The 16,452-nt window shown below is 35.8% G+C and overlaps 2 protein-coding genes and 1 long non-coding RNA gene across 3 annotated transcripts; 1 reads left to right on the top strand and 2 right to left on the bottom strand.

The window, feature by feature from the left end:
• Positions 1-4,193: 4,193 nt before the first annotated feature.
• Positions 4,194-7,324, bottom strand: LOC122609296 (probable disease resistance protein At4g27220). The gene is made up of 2 exons (XM_043782349.1): positions 4,428-7,324; positions 4,194-4,326 (listed from the first exon to the last, which is right to left on the bottom strand). Exons 1-2 carry the CDS (start codon positions 7,322-7,324, stop codon positions 4,230-4,232), a joined length of 2,994 nt encoding a protein of 997 aa, XP_043638284.1. The 3' UTR covers positions 4,194-4,229.
• A 3,078-nt stretch (positions 7,325-10,402) lies between these two features.
• Positions 10,403-11,744, bottom strand: LOC122609295. Its single transcript, XM_043782348.1, has 3 exons — positions 11,702-11,744; positions 11,381-11,601; positions 10,403-11,014 (listed from the first exon to the last, which is right to left on the bottom strand). The coding sequence occupies exons 1-3, from the start codon at positions 11,742-11,744 to the stop codon at positions 10,403-10,405; spliced, it is 876 nt and encodes a 291-aa protein (XP_043638283.1).
• Positions 11,745-13,057: 1,313 nt separating this feature from the next.
• On the top strand, positions 13,058-15,495 carry LOC122608554. The gene is made up of 2 exons (XR_006325249.1): positions 13,058-13,829; positions 14,970-15,495. It is a non-coding gene; the product is annotated as an uncharacterized LOC122608554 (long non-coding RNA).
• The last annotated feature ends 957 nt before the right edge of the window (positions 15,496-16,452 follow it).

Genomic DNA, 16,452 nt, shown 5'->3' with positions numbered 1-16,452 from the left:
AAGCGTAGCATTATTCTGATAAAGTCTTGGTGTTATTATGAAAGCCGTATCATTGGTGCTCATTATGGATTGTTTTCTACGTATGCATTGGAAATACTAGTCCTGTACATTGTCCTTCTGTACAGGGAATCTCTAACCGACCCGTTAATGGTAATTGGTCTTTTTCAATATTGTGATAGGAGGTCGGGGTTTCAAGCTTAATGTGAAATAACAATATCGTTTTTTGCTTGTCATAGGTTCTTTATAGGTTCTTGGAGTATTATAGCAAGTTTGATTGGGATAACTTTTGCATGAGTATTGATGGTCCTATTAGTGTATCTTCACTACTTGGCATAATTGGTAAGAATCTAGCCATTGACTATGGATTGCTTGATATTACGTTTTGAAACTGATTATCTGATATAATCTATTTACGAGTAGCAACAACAAAACTGATTCTGATCATTTGTTAATAATCATGGTAATTTAACATGTCGGTCCTAAATACTTGTATTATGAAATATATAACTGATTATCTGATTGTACGTCACAGTCCATGACTTTAAACAACAGAAGCACATCCAAACACTACACTTGCAGCTGCGTTTTTTACAAGCACGTACACTGCCAAACAAGATTCTATCTCTCATTTTCTGACCCCATCTATCATTTTGTGCAGCCGAGAACCCCATAAACCATGCTTCAACCAATGGGAAGTGTCTAAGAAAATACATGAACTTGTTCATCGTACCTTTATCAGAATGTGAGACAAATATGCGAACTTTCACCAAGAAGTATTTTAATATAATTGATCCGCTGAAAGTAAACAACAATCTCGGACGAAGCGTTTACAGAGGTAATTAACAACATAACTTTAGTAGAGAACAATCACTGTACTAAATCTTTTCCGTACAATATATATGTGATTTTTCTACAGTTCATCCAAGCATGTAAATGTGATAAATTCATGTCACATTTGCACATTGCTTTCTCTACTGTAGGAAGATACTAAAATTGTGTAGTATTGAATGTCTTTCTTTTTTAGTGTCATAAAAAGTTTCTATTTCTTGCAGGATCCTCTCGCCGTATAAGGGCTGCATTCAATCTTGGTGCTCGTACACTTGGTGAGATTATGCAGCTCCCAACAGAGGTTGTTGGACATGAAATCAATAAGTTCTATAAATGTACATTGCAGAGGCATCAAAAGGAAAAATTTACAATTCCTGCAGTGTTGACATTTGAGGAGTTGGTAACCGCTCCTGTAACTATAGACCATTACGACGATGATAGTGAGACAGATATGTCAAATGCCGATTATATATCCATAATGGATGTTTCATCCACCAGGGGGCTATCAGAAAGAAATGTAAACACCGCTGGTGAAGAGGATGATACGTCAGTGTATTCAACGAGCAACCTCAACGTTGAACAGGATGGCCTGGTTTCAGATTTAGGAAATCAGGATGAAAATGATGTGTTTAATGATGACGAATTATTGGAATTGCTAACGCTAGATGGAGATTACATGGGTAATGTAAGGAATTTGGTAATAAGTCATTGTCGTCATGTTTTTGCAAGACCTGGTCCTCTATTTAATAAGGCTCCTAAGTCTGCTAGTGGTTTTGAGAAAAAAAATGTGGCTGGTTATCAAACGAATCAACCGTATCAGCAGAACTCGTCATGGATTCAGTGGTACCCAATTGGTGTGCCCATGCAACCTGGACCGAATTTGGCTAACCATGGGGTTCAACAATTTGTTCCCACTTGGGTAAGCCATATATGCTTTATTGATTAACATAGTAGAAGATTTTTGTGGGTTGGATCATTCATTTACTCTGGTCTAGTCTTATATATATCATTCAAAATCTCATAAATGGATCTTTGCAGGAATATTCCATGAGAGCAAGTGTAAGTGGGAGAGTAAGGGTAAGGTTACCAACAGCTAACCACCGACAACGTCTTAGAGATTTTCAAGGAAAGGACTCGCCTTTGGGTGCTAGCCTTGATGTTCCAGCCTCTCTTGTGCAGTCCCCAGTGGCTCTTTCGGCCATTGTAGGGAAAGACCCGGCTTTGTGTGCTAACTATGAGGATCTAGTTGACTCTATGCAGTCTACAGTGTCTCGTAAGGGTTTTGAAAGAAAGGATCTTGTGTTTGGTATTAACCATGAGGTTGCAGACTTTGGTATGCAGTCCCCAGCTTTGGGTGCTAAACATGAGGTTCCAGACTCTTATGTGCAGTCCCCAAAAGGCCATGGTCACCCTGGTGCCTCATCGAGTCAGGTGAATGCAGAACGGAGAATTCAGTTTGGATCATATGGCGCACCCCAAGATACATATAACAATACAGTGGTTTCTGGCCGACTGACAAGGTAAGTTTAGTTAACCGTACACAATTCCTTTCTATTTTTGCGCTTCACGTATATATATATACATATATATGTATCGCTGATCTAAGAGATATTTGGCATCTGTGTTTTTAAACATGCTCAGGATCAAGGACGAGCCGTTGAAACTTGCTGATGAACTTGAGTTCCCTCCTCTGAGCTTTGAGTAAGGAAGATATATGAGTCTGTTATAATAAAAATGTATAAAGAGTTCAATAATAATCTATATATACTGGTCCTAACTAATTAAGGTTGATTGTAAGATGTCACCTTCTTATACTAACCTTAATTACTAGATGGGGAAAATGGATAGTTTGGGGAGCTAGGTTGTTATAGGATGTTTTTAAGTGTTTGCTAGTTTTCTTTTAGACTTTTTACTAGTTATGTAATATATATTGTAAAAAATACCAAAAAAAAGTGAAAAAAAGTAATAAAAAGAGCAAAAAATAGAGATCTTGTACAATGATTTGTGACTTGGGGAGCCCTTCTATTTGCTTAATTAATATGCAAGTTTTTATATGCCCAAAATTCAGGTATGTTTATGATATTGGTACTTACCATTTTCAAATAGATTGGTGCATTACTACTAGGTTCATCAATCAGATTCCTCTATGATTTTTATAATAAATGGAGGATAAAATTTAGAAAGTATTATATCTCGACCGATTAATTAAGCACATTGATCTGATATTCTGATCCACCGATCCATCCCCTGTTCAACTCTGTATAAACGATTAACGATCATGATAAAGGTTCCTTGTTCAACGTCTTCGAGGTTTAGCCTCATCGAATGAAAGTGACGCCTGGTATGAATCAGAAAATGAAAGTGAATGGTAGATAAATGCGTCAAGACATGTTCTCAAACTTGCTATTGTCCCCTAGGTTTCAAAACAATTCAAAATTTTTATATACATCACCTAAAAAAATGAACAAAAAAAGTAAATATACCTTTTTGATTTATTGATGGCATTAACTTTTGCTTGAAAAAGGTTTACTGTAAGCGATTCTAATTCCAATTCTAATCAAAAAAATAAAAAAGTAACGAGAGGTAAAACTTAGAAAGATCACATATAATTACTTCTGTCTTTCTCGAGCTCTGAAGAGGTAAGCAGATCAAGTGCTGGCGCAATTCGGTTCATAATAATGAGGTTTCAAGTCTGCCACTGAGGAAACACCAGGTTAATGTAAAATTATCAACGTCTTAATCGGCTTGACAACGGCAAGTCTGCCACTGAGGACCGGGCCTTCCTTTCTATTGGTAACACTCTTGCCCTTGGCCCAGATTGGAGAAGACAACCAGTTGGATTGTGAATGGTCTGAATTTGTGGAACCTAAAGGTCTTCTTTCAAACTTGGGCTTTACAAACACCAGGGATCAGTGGGTTTTTCCATCAGACCCCTATCAGATGTTTTCTGTTAATGCCCTCCGGGTACTAATTGCCACAGCTACATTACTCATAAGAACTGAAACTAGGCTGGTGCTCTAAATTTAAAGGGGACGAACCCAGACTCTTTAAATTTAAACTAGCCGAGATTGAGCTCAAATTTGGTCGAATCCGTTTACAGCCTTACTAACAAATAAAACAAATCTTCTTTAGAGACATGCATACAACAATCTACGAATGATGAAATTAAGACCACAAATTGTGGGTTTGAGATGCAAATAGCAAACCAACTTTTTCATCTAGGCATTTCATCAAACAAATTGTCTTCAAATTAGGATCCATAATCCTCATTACACATGCCGGAGAAATACTTGCTACCATTAAAAAACAACAAACAGAAAAATCATGTTATTGAAATGGTTCATACACACATTCAGTGTTTCCGCTAAAGAATCAACCTCATGAAAATTTGTTCATCTGATTCACTCTTCATCAGCATTATTGTCCCCCTCTCTATCATCTCCTTCCGCTTCCTCTTCACTCTCATCTTCTTTCTCTTCCCCGTCACTTTGCTTTTTGCTGAAAATAAAAATAAAAATCACAACAAGATATAGATTTCCAGAAGTTGTATACAACATTGCACTTAATTAATCAAAGAATCAATAAATTAAATTTATTACCTATCTCTTGTCCAAATCTCATGCGCTTTTCCAATAACATCGTTGATGGCATTAGCTCCCTCCAGATGTAATCTTTGCCGGGCATCATTACTCAAATCCAGTATGCTTTGGAGGTTGGGTGTTTCATGGATTCCATGTCCCCATAACTCCATGCTCCCACAGTCCTTTAATTCAACTTCAACCAAAGATGGATATTTGATGCTACAGTTCTCATTCCCGCCTGAGTAGAAGCTTTTGAGTCTCCTTGAATTCATAAGAGTTATAATGTCAAGGGAAGGGAACACAATAATATTACCAGATTCATCATCACCACCCCAAATCACTTCCTTTAAACTGGAACAATTTACGATTGCCAATAATTTGAGATTGACAAGGCCTTGGGCTACACTCACAGTGAATACTCTTGCTAACTTACCACATCCTTCAATGTGAACACTGACTAGGTTAGTAAGAGTTATATATTCATGTGGGCATTTCCATAACACCTTCAACTTATTTAGTTGAACCAAAACGAGGACTTTTATTCGATTGAAATACTTTTCCTCTCTTTTCCCTTCATCCTCATCACACTTTGTACTATCATCCACTAAACATGACACATTGGGGCACTTCCACAACTCAATAGACCCCACCTTATTGAAACCTTCATCATACATGGTCGGCAATATATTATTTATATTTTCAATTCCACATAGAACTGTATTAGTAGGACTTACCTCAATCAAATTCTTTAGAGTCTTTGATAATGGTATCACAAGATGGCTAGTTGATATAATTAGATAATTTGCCCTGTTGAACCCAAGGCGTCCAATGAAATCTCCTATTTGAAGTATAAATCCTTTGAGATTTTTGGTATCAAAACCTTCGGGAATAAGATCAAAACTTTTAACCTTTAGATCCAAATATGTGAGCTTCGACAACATCATAATCTCAGCAGTACAACCATTAACTCCTTCGCTCATCCGCCCAAGGTCAATGCATAACTCTTCCAATCTTGAAAGCGATGATATAACACCCTGTGTTATGCGAGATAGTTCGACACAGTTTTTAACTTGAAGCACTCTCAAGTTTACTAATTGGGCAAACTCTTTAGGTATTTCAGTGATTCCAGTTCCATTTAGAATTAGAATCTCAAGGTCTCTCAACACCCATAGTATGGAAATTTCATGGAGAGATTTATTTCCACCAAGATCGAGCGTACGAAGTTTTGTGAGGAGTTGAAATGATTGTGGCAAGGATGAGATATTATTCCAAGAGATATCTAAAACTCTTACGTTCTTCATACCCCGAATGAATTCATCAGAAATCATTGACAAATCATAATTGCCAATTAACACTAATAGTTGAAGGCGTGGTAAATTAACCTCACAATCAGGTAGTTTGTTGATGTGAGTACCCCTGAGTGCAATTCCCTTGTAGCTTTCTATGTTGTATTTTAAAGGCAGCCATTCGGTTAAACCTTTCCCAGATTTCACCAGAAACTTCTCATTGCCTTGAGAGGCAATTAACAATGCCACATCACGAACAACATCATGCATTTTGGTAACACCTGCCGACATGACATTCAATAACAAGCCAGAAGAAGTGAGGATATTCACTGCATTTTGAACCCTGCCTCTTGCATCCTCTATGCTATCCAAGTTATCAAACTTTTCTAAACCCACCCCATAAAATACCAACTCTTCGAATGTAATTTGATGATCTTCGGGGAACAAACTACACAATAAGAAGCACGATTTGGCTTCTTCACTTTTAAGATACTCATAACTAAGCTTCAAATGAGTAAATGCTTTTTGTATCTCGTCATCAATAGATGATGGTGCATGTTTTTGCAATTGAGTAAGAGCCGAGTTCCAGGATTGGATGTTTTCATCTTTCAAAGCATTTCCTATGGCTTGAATAAGCAATGGCAATCCACCGCATTCTTCAACAACCTTCAATGCAACTGGTTTCAAATTGGAATCTGTCTCCAATTTTTCACCAACAATGCGTTTGAAAATAATCCATGCTTCTTTTATTGGCAAAGCATTTACACAAACTTTACTTTGAGCATGCATTTTATGGCACACTTTTTGACTTCTAGATGTCAATAAGATCTTACAATTCATATAATTGTTGCCACATGGAATACACAATTCTTCCAAATTGAGTTTCTCCCAGACATCATCTAGAATGATTAAAATCTTGTCCCCTTTCATTATTCGCTTTGTTGCTGCTCCGATATCTTTTTTAATCTTCTCAACATCTACGTTCTGTGAGACAGTTGTAAAAGCAACATCAGCAAACATATTCTTGACTCTAGCAACAGCTTCCATGGCTAATGTCGTTTTCCCTACGCCACCCAACCCATATATTCCAGTGATTTGTATGTTGTCATCTTCAAGAGACTTAATGATATGCCCCAGAGCTGACTTGTGGGTATGAAGATCATCAAGATGTTTGTTCTGATAAACATCTATCGGTCCGGGAGCAGGAGTTTCAACAGAGACACAGTTTTCGTAAGTGCTTCCACGATCGTGGAGCTCAAGTAGAGAAGGGGCCATCTTTGTTGCCCTCTTACCGTAACGGTGAAGTGTTCCCCAGTTACCACACACACCTATTTTGCAGCACGTCTTCTTAGCATTAGCTTCTTCATTTAGAAATTTGTCTGCATTAGATATCTCAGTGTCGGCTTCCTTCACCCACTCTTCCACTCCATACGAGAGTTTATCTCCTTTACCGATGGCTAAATCAACCAGTTCTTTAACTTTCCCCCTTCTGACTTCGAGTTTTTTAGCTTCACGTTTAAAGTTTTCAACATTTTCTGAGCAGTTCCATATATAACCAATCTCTTTCTTAGCCTTATCAAACAACGAGTCCACCACTCTGCCAGCAACTGCGGTACCGATCTCCGCCATTCCTTTCAACGGGTTGTCTAGACAAGTGACAGATAATGATGATGATGACAGAAAGATGACGTGCAGTTTGAATGAAAGTAGTTATTAATTTATAGATAGTGTTTCAGATAAAAATGAAAAGTATAGTAACAAAGTGAGGATGAAACAGAAGATTAGTTATGAATGGTTGGATAATGATTCATTAGTGAGAAAATGAAGATAGATGGTTTATTGATTAAGAAAATAGAGAAGAGTAGATGATCAGTGTTTGATTAGTAGTGTGAATGATACAGGAATTAAAACAATAAGTTTTGGCATATATGTGGTTGCTCAAAATGTTAAAACCCAAGTGAAAAAAGATTTTTATTATTACCAAGTGGCCTAGCGGGAAGACGAGCCCATGTGAATTTCAAACATCAAGATGAATCTTTCATAAAAGTTAAACAAAACGCTCCCCCCCTCCCCAAATTACGTACATTATTACAGTATATTATTATACTGTAATTCCTTTTTATATCACTGATCAATCCAATTCATCACTACCAACCTTAAACCATTTATTTAGTATATCAATATAAAGTGTACGTTAAAAATGTGAACCCAATGAAAAAGCTTTTATTAGTCATTACTTAGTGGCCGGCCATGTGATTTTCGAAGATTAAGACGAATCAGTCATTATTAATTATCTAAACAAAAAGCTCAAATACTTACACGTGCTGGCGTGGGTAACACAAACGCACGTGAATTCTGAATTGAAGATTAACAAGCTGGTCTTCAAATATATAGCTGCAAATCTAAGATTGGTTATTTTCAGTAAAATCCAAGTGCAGGGCGTCTCTAGGAATTAATGGCTCTTGGCCGAACAAAAAAAAAATGGGCCCGTGAGCAAGGTGCAACAAATTATATTATATAGAGTGGGCTTAGCCCAAGAAATGTACTGACCGAGAAATGTAATTGAGCAAAAGGTCAAACCAATAACTTTTCGGGTCAAATATGGGACAGGGTCAAGTGGTGCACCCAGTTTGAGAGTATGGGCCGAGCCAATTCCTATGAGTTTCGAACCGAAAGCAAAAACCAATTTGATTAAATCAATGGGCGATGCCCAATTCAAATGATAAGCCCATTTAAATGTAAAACCAAATCCAGTTAAGACTCATTATAGCATTATGTAATTACGGCCCAATAACAACCACGTAAGCCAAATAAGAAGTAGCGTGGCCCGTTAATGATTTACAGGCCCATTGGCCCAATCAGAGAATAATACATGTCGAGTGAAAGAGAGGACATTTCTTTGGTTAGTGGTCCGTCCTATCATTCACATCCATTTGAAGAATAGATATAAGTACATGAAGTGTTTCGGGCGAAACACGAGAGAGATTGAACTATTTTCTAAAAAAATTTCACACAAACTAAAGTATACATGGGCTTAAAGTTGAAAAATAGACTCTAGGGATAGAAAGTCTTGTTGAGCGATCGTCAAGGAAACTCAAAAGTATATTGTGATACATAGGTGGAGACACGGAAAACGATTGGGATCTTCAAAGCTAAGCGGCAAGAATTAGAGGAGTTTTGGAAGTTCGTCAGTAAACAGTACTGTAACACACACTCGCCTTTGCTTTGAAATGTTTTGGGACTGAAAAGCATGACCTAATGTGTATCTATGTATATGTATGTTGTACTTGGTTGTGTAGTATACATACGTTATTTTTCCGCATCTTTATTGTTACTACATTGTTGGATAATTTATGCTAAATATATTTCATGTGTTGAAATATACAAAACATGAATCGATCAATGTGAATAGATATCTAATATTGGAATGTTTAAAGTGTGTACTATTTAATGTTTAATAATGTGGGTTTTTCCCACATTGCTAGTGGAATAAATATTAAGTATATTTATAAGGAGGAGTGTTTGAGAAATAATAATTCCTTATAAGAGGCTACACCCCAAGTTGGCAAGAAGGGCGCAGCGCGCCCGTAACTGGGGTCGTGGTCAATGAGGCGCAATGTGGCATTTTAATGGCGTACTTGGCTAGTTAGACACATCTGGTGCCACCTGCCGTTGCTCTTTGGTTTATAACACTTGTTGCTATGATAGTTGCTATGATAAATTAAGTTGTTGTATCCTGGAAAACTGACGGGTTCACTTCGGTAGCCCGAAATCAGTTTTAAGGACCTTGGTTTAAGTTTTATTTTATGAATGGTGTTCCTACATATATTTCATTATGTGATATCCTCGAGTTTAAGGTTGGCCTTAGATAGTCGAGGTAGACTATGGAATAGGCTAGAAATCATTTCAAGGATAGTAAAATCAAACATATATAAGGACATCAGGAGATATACAGACACCCTAGCTAGACATCAGCAGTCTATTCAATAAGGTCTATTAAGGATAAGATAATATAGAGATTTTTTATTTTATTTTTTATTTTTTGGGGGGGGGGGGGGGGGGGGGGGGTGTCATGTTTTTTAGTTATGTAAGTGTAGTTGTTGGTTGGGTTTATTTAGTTGAAGAATTAATTTTTTTTTTGTAATGTTATGTGTAAGAGATCCACTATGTACTGTAACGATATTTGTCTTGGCAAAATATTTTCATGTCTATTCTTCTTGATTCAATAGATGAAAATTGTTAATTTGGATGGAAAAATTAATGTTCAAAAAGTTGTGAATATGATTAAAACATACCATTTCAATGGAGTAACATAAAGTCAGTGGGTGTGGTAAAACATACCATTTCATTACAGTGGACATGCACAAACCTAAACATTGCAAATAACAAGGAAATGTAACAAAGTCAGGTATGGTAAAAATCATACCATTTCATCCAATCGTTTTCCAAACAATATGTAAATAATACCATTTCATTCCAAATAAAAAGGAAATGTAAATAAATACCATTTCCTTGCAGTAGTAGTGGACACTTACCAAAAGGTTAAGTAACAGACATATGAGAAGTGTGCATTTTGAAGATAACACATTGACTTATTAAACATAAAAAGTTACAACCATTGACATATGAGAAGTGTGCTTTTTGAAGGACCAAAGAGACGGAAATTTGCATTTAACCCTTATCTTTTTAAAGCAAACACACAACAAGCTAATGAATCATTGGACCATTTTCCGGGCGAAAAATGCTCCGCCCATATGTGGAGTTAACTAGCTCCATAAGTAGGGGAAATTGCAACAAGCCAAACAAGCACACAGGAATACCGGTTGCTATAACAAGTGGGGCAGCAATCCATGTGACTTTGTCTCGAAGCATGAGTGCAAGAACTGCACTGAATGCAATCATAGTCGCTGCTAACGACATGAATAACGAAAGGAGTCCAATTGTTAATCTCTTCGGTAAGGCGTAAAGGAAATCCTCTTCTGCATAGCGTGAAGTAAGTATCCCTAAAAACATCAACACTGAAGTAACCGATGAAAATAAAGCAACGGCATCTGATACGAAAAATAGCATAAAGGTTCCATCATTTAGGAACAAAGGTTTGCCATCGTCTTGATTTCCACCAGGCATGGTGAAAGCAGCTGCAAATGCCATTGTAACTACGAGAGCGGCTACCACAGTACATGAAGATGCCGTGTCTTTCATCGATTGTTGTCCCTTTTCAAGTAAATCTTTATGCGACTCAGTGAAAACCTGTCTCGGGGTTTTTCTATTTCCGTTTTGGTCTTCTTTGTGTGACGGCTTAACGAACTTTTCAACTTCCTGCAGAAAGATTCATTGTTCAGAAGTAAATTGACCGACCAAAAGTAGTGACACCTATATATATATATATATAGTATAGTATATATAAAACCGTTATCTGAATTAAAGTTGGTTACTAGCCTTCTTTATGTATAATTAAAATCATGCATCACCTAATACCATTGAAGTTCACGCTGCATTTGTAGAGCTGCACCCGTGACAACATTAAGTCGATGAGGTGGGGCTGATTGTGCAGCAAAATGTAAAGCATTACTATTATCTGCATAATTTATGGTCGCTACAATTGATCTGTGGCCAGTCATTTGGTGCACGAAATTGTAAACCCGTTCTTGGCGCTGCAAGATGGATTGGATAAAGAAGTAAAACCCAGTCTATTATATACCAGATAAGACCCGGGTATTTTAAGATGCACTCCTCAATAAGCTCACGAATCCCATACGTGAGTGCTATAGCCATTGCAGATCCTAGAATATTCCAAGCCATATCATGATCGACCTGATCTATAACAATTTCGCATATACGTTTTACAAGTAGGTTGCTCCGCCCATGATTTACTTTGATATCATGGATGCTTTTGATAGCTGGAGCTACAAAAATAATTATAAATTAAATTACTCCACTCCTTGAATCATTCAATTAGGTATGGTACGTAGATATAATGATCGAATGCATATCATACTTACGTACCCACGTATTTAAGAGCACTCCAAAATACATCAACAAACTGCATGTTCAAGAGAACGGTGAGAACACTTAAAATAAGAACGGCGAAAACACTTAAAAATATCATTTTGATACTTGTTTTACAACACTCTGGTAATAACACTCTTAAAATAAGAACGATGAGAACACTTAAAAACATCGTTTTGATGCATTAAAAGTACATAAATCTAACACGTACAATACATAACTAATTATCATTATTTAAGTGTTTAACAACACAATAATCAGTCAAAATCAAAAAAGTTCACGGTTTTTGTTGGATGCATCATTTTGATGAATATCCATCCAACATGGATGCACAAAACCAAAAACATGATTTTCTCGATTTTGACAGACTAATGTATTGTTAAACACTTAAAAAATGATAATTAGTTATACACTATGTTAATTCAATGGACTTTTAATGCATCAAAATGTAGTTTTTAAGTGTTCTCACTGTGTTTTTATTTTAAGGCTGTTCGATTTTATTTGATTGTCCCCCTATATTGGTGTTTGAACACCAAACCGCGTCTAGTATGAAGACTCCACTAGGGTATGTGAGGATGAGATTTGGGATTGTGGGGTGATTTATCAGCGATTCCAAATTTGTAAGGCATTGCCTCTTTGTGGTTTTCCCTTAAGGAGGTAAGGTTGTACGTACGTAGGTAGCCAAGTTAAGGGATCGATTAGGGTTAACCATTAATCTATTATTGGTACCTGAGATAGTGCCCGCGCGTTGCGGCGGTGAAATGGTGGGGTAATAGGACATAAGAGGTGATAAGTCATAGAGGATGATAGCCAAATGCTTTAGCTGTAGGGGCTCCGCCTTCAGATTTAAAAATTTGTCAAAAGTATATCGAATGAGATATCTAATGAAAGAACATGAAATTTTAAGAACACCCATATAATTTTTATAACTTATTGATATACGGCTTTTGAGATAAAAGATTTTGAATGAATTAGAGGAATAAAATGATTTATGGAGGAGAGAGAAAAAAATGAGTTGTTGAGATTTGAAGAGAGAGAAAAAAATGAGTGGTTGATATTCAAGGTTATAGGTATATTAGTTAGAGATGTTTAAATTAGTGAATAAGTAATATGGCTATTTTGGGTAGTTCAAATCATCTTTTTCTTTTTTGAAAAAAAACAAAATATTTTATAAGATGGTATTAGATATATTATTATCTATTACTTATTCTTTTATAATGATTATTCCCCTTCCACTTTTAATAAATGTTAGAAAATAATTAGTTTGGAAAATACTATAGTATATTTTTCTTCTCTAGCTACCATCTATTAATAGACATGAGTAAGGGAGTCCCTGGAATCTGGATGATTCAATATGACTTTGGATTCAAAATTAATACAGTACTCTATTATTTCTCTCTCTCATCAATACTACTGGTCAGTGGTCGCTCTCTCAGTCATTTCAGTTTTTAGAGAGAATTAAAAAATAAACTCCATATACATATCCTCCAATCCTCTCCGGATGCTTTCCTTTGTTTCTCGGAGAAACTGTGCTGGACATCTCCTCCGACCAGACTTTAACTGAAGTCCTCTTTCTCCCTCTTTGTCTGTATATATCTATTTTTTAGTTTGACAAAATACCAAGCTGTGTATTCCGGCCAACCAATTACAATCTGGTCAGCCCATCACCGAATCTATCAAGATCTGCTCACCCCATCACCATCACTACGCATCAATATCCGGTAGTGGGTGTGGATGTGTTTTCCAATTCCACATATCAATTTATCCTTCTAAAGTTAATTCGATATCTATATAGTATAATTTTATACGTAATTGATAAAATAAACAATTCCTTATCTTTGTAGTTAAAGATGATCACACACACTAAATTAGTTTTTGGGTCTATTCAAATATGTCGCCCACTTTTATTTTAGTTATCATTATCTAATAATTATTATTAATTGTGCTCAACCGAGTGAGCTGTTGCTAAACTGGCGTGTAAGGTATGGCTGAAATTGCCGATGCATCCACTAAGGTTGATGCAGAAGAGGATATACACTAAAGATGGCATGGCACTGTTGACTACAAAAATAATCTTGCTAATAAGAAGGTTATAGGGAGCTTGAAGGCCTGCACTTCAATCTTGGTAAATCGTTTACCCTATTACTTTTTTATTTTTTATTTCGTAACTTGATACATATAGGTACATATATAGCTAGAGCTTATTTGATCTTCATCTTTTTTTCTTTTTTTCTTTTTTTTCCAAACTACTTTAAATATAAAGGATTAAGTCATTCTATTCTTTGGCATGCAGCATCTTTAAAGTAAACACAACCTCACCCTTAGAAAATCTAATGGAAAATGACTGTCTAATTTGGCCCAACTCTTGGAAAAAGCTAGAGACCCCTGTTTCGTTTCTTTTCTTTTCATAGCCATGTGCTTAAGCTGCTGTTGGGACAAATGACAACTTTAAAACTGTATAACATTATGGGTCGATAGTTGGTTCAAATATAACTTTAGTGCACACAGCCACATGATTCTTTACTCAAAAAGTTAAAAAATGGTGTTTTAAACAACTTTTAATCATAATATCTAACACATAAAAACTTATAAAAGCCTTCTACTTTGAAATGATTTACTTACAGTGGTTTTTTAGGCTTTGTTTCTCTTTACTTAAGCATTAGGTAGACATATTGTTCATGGATGTTTTGAATTAGGTAGACATATATGTTCTGTACATTATGGTATGAAGGTTGCAATATATGGTTTAAAAATATACAACCTGTTGAAATATCGAGTCCTTAAGTGCCCACGTAAATGGTACATGAAGGGCATGTCACAAAAATTGTCTCTGTTGGTTGGAGAATGTCGTGTTGTCATAAGTTCTATTTGGGTCTAAAACTTCGTTACTAATGTTTTAAGTAACAACGTTGCAGTCAAATTTGCACATGTAGTGATTTCATTTCGTTCTTAATAGCTTGTAGATGTCTAGAAACGATCATTAAAGGACATATGGTTTAACAGTCACGAGTCGGGTCATATATTGCTCCTTGTAAGTGACAGTACATCTAATCATGCAATCTAATTAGTTCTTCAGTTTTTTACACATGATAAGAAACGTAAATAGAGCGATAGCAAAACAGTTTAAGTAGGAGGAAACTTTAGCATCGAGATACATATTGTAACTTCTGTAACTAACATGTTAAAATGTATGCCCTCGAATATTTCCTAACAGTTGTAGGTTTCTTAACTTATGCCAACTAAGATTTTCAAATCTTTTTAACAGAATGGCGATAAATAAGCAGGCGTAATGTGTTTTGCTAGAAGACACACCCAACAATGATCAAGAATCTCTAAAGTGGAGACATCATGAGTCCTGACTCCTGACTAATGTACAACTATGTCTATGAAAGTTAATCTTTTATGTAAAAACATTCAAGACATTACGGGTCACCATAGAAGCTACTTTTTGGTTGTCAATTATATCCACCGCAACGCTCGGGTACCATGCTAGTATATCAAATGAAGATTAGAGAGATATTTATACCTTGTGGAAAATTCTTATGAAAATGGTGACCTCAGTAGTAGCAGCTCCTTAACTCTTCTCCACAGGCATCACTTGCAGGAGACAAACATGCACCAAAAGTTAAAGCTTTTCCTAGCTAGCTATACTTGTGATGTGCAAACAAGCTAGTTAATGAAATATGTATATATATATATATATATATATGGTAGAGATATATATATATATGGTAGAGATCTAAAGAGAAGGTTCTTAAGCAGAGAAGGGAAAGAAGGTTTGTTTTTTATTATTTTTAGCTTGTTTTTTTTGATTTTTTTCACATTTTTTTTATTCTTTTTTTAATTACTTCAATCCATAGAAAAATTATAAAAAAAAAAATTTCTAACCTGAGTTAGTGAGTTATACATGTAAGTTTACGGTACGGGTTTCGTCCTTAAGGATATAAATAAGGGGTAGCTGGTAGCAGTGTCATAGAGGGTGATAGGTCATAGGGGGTGATCGGTGATGAGGTGATCTACCAAATGGGCTTCGCCCTTAGCTATTATAGCTCCGACATAAGCCGAGAGGCTGCGCCTATAGCTTAGCTTACGGGCTACGCCCTTTGAAAAAGAAATGATTTTAAAAAAAATTTCAAAATTTTTATATGGAATAAGTTAATTAAAGAGAGAATGAAAAAAGTTTAAAAAACAAGTTAAAAAAAAAATAAAAAATGAACCTTCTCACCATTTTCTCCTTAAAGTATCTTCTCATTAAGCTCCAAGTTAAATTTAATACGATTCCTAAGTTAAACGACTTGGCCATTCAGTTTAAATAATAATCGGTACATAAAATTAATTAAGATCTAGAAAATATATAAGTAACTTACGTGAATAGAGACGATGGCCCCAGAATCCGAGCCTGCTTCCACTAGGAAATGCTTCTGGTTTCATTGCTAGTACTTGCAAAGCCATTTTGCCTTTCCTATCTTTTTCCAGCACAACGTTTGGGTGTAAATTGATAATTTGTAACGCCACATCTACAACCAACAGGCAATTAATATTCGACTACGTACTCTAGCTAGCTTTAGACTATTTATATAAAAGAATTGAAATTAGGTGTTACAAATTTACTTGCATACCTTTAAGTGTAAATATGTATGATACTTGTTTGTTAATACATTTACAAGTGTGTAGAAATAATTATGATTTTTAAAAATTCTTCACACTTTTAAATATGAACTTTTGTATACAATTTAAAATGTGAATTT

Source organism: Erigeron canadensis, chromosome 7 (genome assembly GCF_010389155.1).
Source record: "Erigeron canadensis isolate Cc75 chromosome 7, C_canadensis_v1, whole genome shotgun sequence".
Classification (NCBI taxonomy): Eukaryota; Viridiplantae; Streptophyta; class Magnoliopsida; order Asterales; family Asteraceae; genus Erigeron; species Erigeron canadensis.
This window is presented reverse-complemented; position numbering and strand designations above follow the sequence as displayed.